Source organism: Anopheles aquasalis, chromosome 3 (assembly GCF_943734665.1).
Source record: "Anopheles aquasalis chromosome 3, idAnoAquaMG_Q_19, whole genome shotgun sequence".
Classification (NCBI taxonomy): domain Eukaryota; kingdom Metazoa; phylum Arthropoda; class Insecta; order Diptera; family Culicidae; genus Anopheles; species Anopheles aquasalis.
In genome coordinates this window covers 52,459,192-52,466,048 of record NC_064878.1, presented here as the reverse complement: position 1 = coordinate 52,466,048, position 6,857 = coordinate 52,459,192, and the positions used below count along the sequence as shown (strand labels likewise).

At 47.6% G+C, this 6,857-nt stretch overlaps 3 protein-coding genes across 6 annotated transcripts in view; 1 reads left to right on the top strand and 2 right to left on the bottom strand.

Annotated features, from left to right (window-relative positions):
* The window catches only part of LOC126577543 (uncharacterized), an 8,062-nt gene extending 7,502 nt beyond the window's left edge, over positions 1-560 (bottom strand). Inside the window, exon 1 of the mRNA XM_050239231.1 lies at positions 1-560. This exon is cut by the window's left edge and continues 107 nt beyond it. Within this exon, the coding sequence (XP_050095188.1) occupies positions 1-298 (298 nt within the window). The 5' untranslated portion in view covers positions 299-560.
* Positions 554-2,321, bottom strand: LOC126576751 (sodium channel protein Nach-like). Its single transcript, XM_050238056.1, has 6 exons — positions 2,215-2,321; positions 1,588-2,140; positions 1,239-1,521; positions 1,113-1,170; positions 854-1,056; positions 554-792 (listed from the first exon to the last, which is right to left on the bottom strand). Exons 1-6 carry the CDS (start codon positions 2,319-2,321, stop codon positions 554-556), a joined length of 1,443 nt encoding a protein of 480 aa, XP_050094013.1.
* Positions 2,322-2,679: 358 nt separating this feature from the next.
* Positions 2,680-6,386, top strand: LOC126577199 (transmembrane protein 135-like). Of its 4 annotated transcripts, none has more exons than XM_050238656.1 (7): positions 2,680-2,747; positions 2,872-3,282; positions 4,133-4,397; positions 4,453-5,286; positions 5,349-5,489; positions 5,555-5,721; positions 5,792-6,386. In XM_050238656.1, exons 3-7 carry the CDS (start codon positions 4,251-4,253, stop codon positions 5,907-5,909), a joined length of 1,407 nt encoding a protein of 468 aa, XP_050094613.1. In that variant the 5' UTR covers positions 2,680-2,747; positions 2,872-3,282; positions 4,133-4,250; the 3' UTR covers positions 5,910-6,386. The 4 variants fall into 4 exon arrangements, with proteins under 4 accessions (XP_050094613.1, XP_050094610.1, XP_050094615.1 ...); XM_050238653.1 differs by having other exon boundaries at positions 4,130-4,397; XM_050238658.1 differs by lacking the exons at positions 2,680-2,747; positions 2,872-3,282 and adding an exon at positions 3,629-3,712 and having other exon boundaries at positions 4,130-4,397.
* Positions 6,387-6,857: the final 471 nt, after the last annotated feature.

Genomic DNA, 6,857 nt, shown 5'->3' with positions numbered 1-6,857 from the left:
ACTCACTCTCCGGAGCCGGAGGGGGTTTGTTTGTCTTATTTTCCGAATGTGTGCTTTCCGGGGTGCTTATGGCGGGTTCTTCCGGGGAACTTTTGATACTAATCTCCAGGTTTGCCATCTCTTTCGATAGTTTATCAAACTCCACACGCCTTTCCGGTGTTTCCTGTTCGGTTTGCGGCTCTTCCGGCACTTCCTGATTCGTTTCTAGCTCCGCAAATCGCTGCTTATCCTGCTCGATCAATTGCCTTTGACGCGCTATGAACGCCTCCAGCTCTGCTTCGTAGTTAGTTAGAGACATTTTGCGAGGGGGATGAGCGTCGCGAGTGATAACAATTAATTAAAAACCGATCGCTTCTTCCGGTGGACGCCAACAAACCGCGGATAAAAACAACGGTCGAAATGAAAACAAAATTCGCGGGGTTTCGTGTACGTACACGGGTTGCGCATGCATGAGTGAAATCCCGCTTCTGTAGTTGTGTGCTTTTAGAAGTCGGGCTCGGGAGTCAGTTTCGCCTCGGAAATGGCTCGCATGGATGACAGCTCTTGCGCCGAATTACGGAGTTTTGGTTTTGGGTTTGGGAATAATTAATCCATTAAAATTTACCGTTTGCTTCCCTTTGGACGGCTTTTTAACATAAATCGACACTTTTTGCTTCCTTCTTCGGCAGAAACTTTGTACCGGAGGCAGATGAACAAAGGACAGGATCAAATTCCGCAGAGAGAAATAGCCAAGCTCAATAAGCGTGATGATGCTGAAGCCGAAGAAAAACTCCAAAATACTTCCGGTGGAAACTGAAATGAAACACAAATCTCGTTCACCAACGATCGTAGCCAAGCGATAAACGCATCTTACCTAACGCATCGATAAAATCGTAGATGATTCTTCGACTGTAACGGATCTTGGGAATGCGTGTGCTCCACTTAATGACCGGATCGTTAAACCAAAACGTGGATTCGAATTGCTGCAGCGTGAAAGTAACATCGTCACAGTTTTTCACGCATTTACAGGCACCAAAAATCTCTCTTAGCTCGTCCGCCGTTAAGAAGGAAATGTAGCTACAACCAGAAAGAAGTGAAACATCAGCACAGCAGCAATGATTCGACGTTCTTACCTTTGGTATAGTTCGATACAGCCGAGTTGAGTTAGTTTGCAGTACTTGGTGGAACGATCTGCAAGAAGATAACCCTTTTTGAACAGCTGAGAATCTAAAAAATGGGACGCCACACTTTCACACTACCTTTAATGTTGTAGAAGTAAGGAATGCAGTCGCAGTGTTTGAGGAAAAGATAGAATTTACACTCCAGCAGACACAAATCGTACGTGTAATAGTCCGGGAAGAATCGTAAATTGGATTCATGAGGAAACCGACACTTGCGCTGTTTAATGCTCAAATATTTTACGCTGGGTTCAGAGGTGATGGCCAGCGATTTGAATTCCATTTTGGTGAAGGTGAAAAAGCCTCGTTCCAGTTGCAAGGATTTTTTCGGTGTCGGTATTTCATACGGGCTATGGAAATAGATCTACAGAGGGCACGGTATTTGTATAAGCTTCGGTTTAGTACACAAATTACTGTTATCGGAACTTACATTTGCATTCGAAGAACAGTTGGAGATGGTAGCTGATGATTCTCCATCGAACACGCTCACCTGATATAGCTCCGAGTTGCCGTCGTACTTATCCACGCTCAAGTACCTCCCGATCGCCGAATTGAAAGAGTAGCAGATGCCCATCTCCGTTATAGTTCGCAGCAAAAGTCCTTGCACATCACCATCGAGCATAATGATGGCACTGGGGCGATCGGTGATCTCGTTCAGCAGCTCCTTCAGATCGACTCCCTCAAACTCGTCGTATTCGGCCAATGCTCCCACGTGTTCAATGTCGCTGTCGAGAAGCGTGTCCAGAAACTCCGAATATCGACTCGTGAGAGCAGGATCAATGTTGGCGACAAGCTCGTCACGTGCCCGCTCATTCAGTCGCTTCTGGAAACACACGGTCAGGCTGGGAAACGTCGTGTTCCAGAGATGATAGTCTCGATCCAACGCTATCATCGTCGGATTGTTCCAGTAGCGTACCCAGAACATACCGACCGTGTAGCTCCCGGCAGTTAGCGAGAGGCAGATGATTACCAGCCACAAAACCCTAGAGGAGCGCAAGATGAGGACAACCGTAAACTTTAACCTCAAGCTACGTAGAAGCCTTGTCTGAAGGGATACTTTTCAAAGTAGGTGCTCTGTTTGTTCGCCAGATGAAACACTCCATGGAGACTCGTTTGGGACAGGACATTCTGAATAGCCTTCGTCACGGAAAACTGATACACCATGTTGGAGCCGCTGGAATCGAAATCAAAGGACAGCTCGTGGCTCTTCGTATTTATAGCCATCTGCGAGGGGAATAAATTATGCAATGCAGGACTCACGTTCTTTTGTTTGTGAGCGATTCTTTTGAAAAGCACGCTTTTGAAGTACCATAATTAGACGTTATCTATCAATCTCTGGGCCGAATCAAACCGAACCATTTCAAGCGGCTCTTTGTGGTCCTGCATGAGGATTTCCTGACTCATACTTAGGGAAAGAAATGTACGAAATAGTCCTTAAATATACTAATTTTGCAATATTTAGATTCTTGGTATACAAGGGTTAACAATAGGCAGGAGAGGGTTACACATCGGCGGTCTGACAGGGAATAAAAAAAACAACAAAAATTGTTGTTTTGAACCGCGGACTGGCGACGAGTGATTGTGCGTAAGGTAAAGTCCCCATAAAATTGTGTTTTTTTTTCCAATAATCCGCTTCCTCAACTTCCCTGGCGAATAACGGAATTGAACTGGAGTCGATCTATCTTAAGATTGTGGTTTTTCGTTTTCGTTCCAGCTCGGCCATCCTCCGCCACCGCCGCTAGTCCCGAAACCCAATCTAGAAAGTTCACCAAAATTCGGATTGCTATCGGCTGGTGGCCCCCTTATCGGACACTGTTGCACCGATGGGTCTTTTCTGATTACGCAAAGTGTGCCTACCTCTGCCGGATCAGTTGTTGACGAGCCTTCTTAGCAAGCGCTGCTAGAAGAAAGTGCGATAAGTGAAGGGACAAAAAGCGATGATACGCTCGATGATGTTTTTGAAGTGAAACTCCAATCGTTAAGCACTGCACTTCCATTATCAGTCAAGTCCGAGAGAGGGAGAGAGTGTGTGGATTACATCGCGGAACGGTTTTACGCATCGCTGTCCGATTCGCCATTCGAATCACGTTCCTTCGGCTCCATAATCGCGAGCAATCGGTGTACGGTAAGTACCTATCGAAGAAGGTAATTAGGAATGGCAAACCAGTTGTGCCCGCTAGTGACGATTGGAATCGATTAATGCGAGTCGGGATGGTACGGTGGAAAGGAATACATTTGGATAGCTAATAGCGTGTCTGTCCGGCTGCACCATGCACGCCACGCTTATCCATGGTTTGAACTTTAAACTCAAGACACAGACCATGGCCTTAACCTGCCACATGCTATCCGCTGTTTATATCAACACGATACGATGATTGATAAACACATTGATGTCTCAATCACGCTTCTCCTCCTTTCGAATCGCATTGACCGAATCCGTTGCTGATAAGAAGCAAAGCAGTCCGATCCGAGGCACGAGATGGGGCTTCGCTGCGTCGCATGGGGTCGTTGCTGTTGATGGTCGGTTGCGTCAATAGCGGTTTACGCGCTCCAGAGTAGGTTTATTATGTGAGCGATTAATCGCTTCCCTTTCCACCACAACTGTTGTGGCGCAGTGTGTGCGATGGAACCAAAAAGCGTGCTCGCACAGTGGGCATTCCGTGGTACCAAAACGAGGTCGCATGTCGCCAACAAACACATTGCTTGAGTATCATTTAAATGTTTTATCAACGATTTATTATTGGGGAAAAAAGTTTTAAATCAATTGGTTTAAATAGTGTATCAACTCGTATCTCACAGTGCGTTCGAGTTCTACAAGGTTCCATACCATAAACCGTAGTTGCTTCGATTGCTCAACTCACCACTAAGTGAATCTACTTTTGGGGGGGTTATCCAAATGAAGTAGTGCTATACAGAGCTGTTTGGAGAGTGTGTGCGCGGTGATTTTAATTATGGTCCGTATTTCCTTACAGAAGGCATCTTAAGCGGGCAGAGGAGCTGACACAAAACTGGTTTACTAACCAACCGGTTAAGCTGCGATCTTCCTATCTGCAGTAGCAGTCGTAGCACCAGCAGTTCCAGCAACACTTCAAAATGCAAGTCCTTAGCAAGATGACCTCGGTGCCCGTCACCTGCATCGAGTACGCACATCCATGGACAACGTCGTGTACGGTGGCGACAGCAGAACTGATGATCGTCGGCGTACAGTACTGTTTGCGGATTTATGCGGCTGTCTATGCGGTAAGCAACTGAAGAGACTGCAACATGACATAAACTAAGCTTATATTGATTCTAGCTATCCCTGGTGATGCGTGGCCGTATACCGACGCTGGCAGAGCTGAAGAAAACGATTCGAGGCTGGCTGCAATCGACGGCATTCCTCACCACAAATGCCTACAGTTACATGATGCTCACGTGCCTGGTGCGCCGGATGCTTGGTTCATTTAACTTCTACACCGTCTCGTACCTGCCGGCTTTTTTGGCCGCCTTCGTTTCGATTATGGTCGAACGGTCCTCGCGAAGGGGACTGCTTGCACTGTACGTATCGAACGTGGCCACGGAAACGCTCTGGAACATACTGCAGTCACGCGGTCTAGTGCGATCGATTCCGCACGGTGAAATGATTATCTTTGGCCTGTCCACCTCGGTGCTGATGTACTGCTATCGGCGCAACCGTCAGAAGGACTATCGGGATTCAATGTTCGACGTGGTACGGTTTGCGATTGGTGATAGCGAGGTAATGAAGGGTGATGTCGGTGTAGCACCAGCGGCGGCGGTGACCGATGCCGAAAGCACTCGAGCGGAACGATCAACGGCGACAGTGACCAGGAAGCCAAGCTCCTCGTATCCCTTTATTCAGGCTGTGCTGCGTGCGTACCTACAGCTAACGGGCCACCTTAAGGCTCTCGGGAAGCACAAGCTCTGCCGGCATCGCCATAGCTGCCTCTACGATACGCTCTCTAGTGGTGTGCGCATGTTTTCGATGGGTCTCGGCATCCAGGTGGTAATGAAGTTGGTGCTACAGCTACGCAAATTCATCACTCGACCGGCCCTGATTCGGAAAACGTTCCTTAACAAGGAAATTGCTCGATTGGGGCTTTTCCTCGGAGGATTTACCTCGATCTATAAGGTAACACGATCGCCAGTTCATTGTCTGGTTGTGCGGGAAATAATTCACTCGCATCTTTCCAGATGTCTTCCTGTTTGCTGCGTCATTTTACTGACAGTGATAGTCCATTGTTTGCCTTCCCGAGCGGATTACTAGCTAGTCTTGCATTCGGCTTTTACGCTGACAACACCATTGCCTTGTACATCATGTGGAAAACGTTGCAGGTAAGCAGAATCTCCGTGGAAATGAAGCGAAGCATCGATTTCATGTCTTATTGCCATCTCTCTAGATAACGTACAACTGGGGAATTGAACAAGGATATCTTCCGAAAGTACCTGGTTTCACCGTGCTATTGTACTCTGCCAGTACGGCCCTGCTCTTCCATGCTGCCACTATCGAGCCCAAGAACTTACGGCCAAGTTATTGGAAGTTCCTGCATTCCATCTCCGGAGGACGGTAAGCATCATGGTCACCTTTCCATTATCCTGACGTAAGTTCATAAGATCGTTTCTAATTCACCTTGCAGCATTTGCATCATGGACCGTAGTGGCTTCGATGTTTACGGTCTCGACACAACCGGCCAGATACGCATGATGATGGATCTTTGCAAAACGAAACCAATACTGCAGGGTCGTCTGAGCTAGTTTGAGAATGGTTGTTCCTGAACCGGCGGCCTGAAGCTGTGAATCAAAGATAGGCGACCAAAAACGTTAAACATTTTGTCGTTACGCACGAAATTCAACGAACAAAAGATGATTGGAGTTCATTAGTGGCTTAACAAAAATGGCACGCAAAAGTCATTGGCAGAAGCTGCCGGCGAGCACTATCCAGAGCGCACTTAACCATATGCGGGTCCCAATTAGTTTGTAAGCGAAATGTATAGTTTATGCTTGTTTGAAATCGTGTGGTGGTTTTTGTTGCCTTTACGTTGAGGAGCGTTCTGTTGCGTAGAGCTCGTTGTTACTATCGATACGTTTGTTATAGTTTGCCACGATTTCACGTCCCAATTAGTTCCACGTGGGCTTGGATTGCTTTTGTTTTGTGACGCAAACCAAAAAGTTAATTGGTTGGAGCAGTAAATAACAGGGAATAAAGGGCTCGGAAGCGATGTTTTAAATTAATGTCATACTCAGTACCATTTTATTTCGATAATAACTAAAACGCCATGGAACACCATTAAAACGTTCAGGCAAAGCAAAAGCTCATGGAAAGCAACTTTCACCATGCGCCTCCTTTGACCACTAGTGGCTGGCTTGCCGATATATCGATGACGTTTTGTGGAAAGCTCGTGGAAAAGGAAAAACGAAAGCTTCCACCACCAGCAGCAGCAGCAGCACCACCACCACAAGCAACCAGCGATGGCGCCATGCGCGCACACCAGCAGCCGGGACACGCGCGTAACACCATTCATCTCGCTCCAACATGCGTCATCATCGATCGGGCATCGAGGCTGTTGCACGCTGCACGCTGACTTTGTGTTGGTCCTTGCTGCTGCTGGGTCGAGCTGCTGTCCGCTGTCGTCGCTCGCGCGCCTCGTTCGGCCGTCGTCGGGCGCGCGGATTTTGGTCTTCACGGTGGCGAGCTTTCGCTCC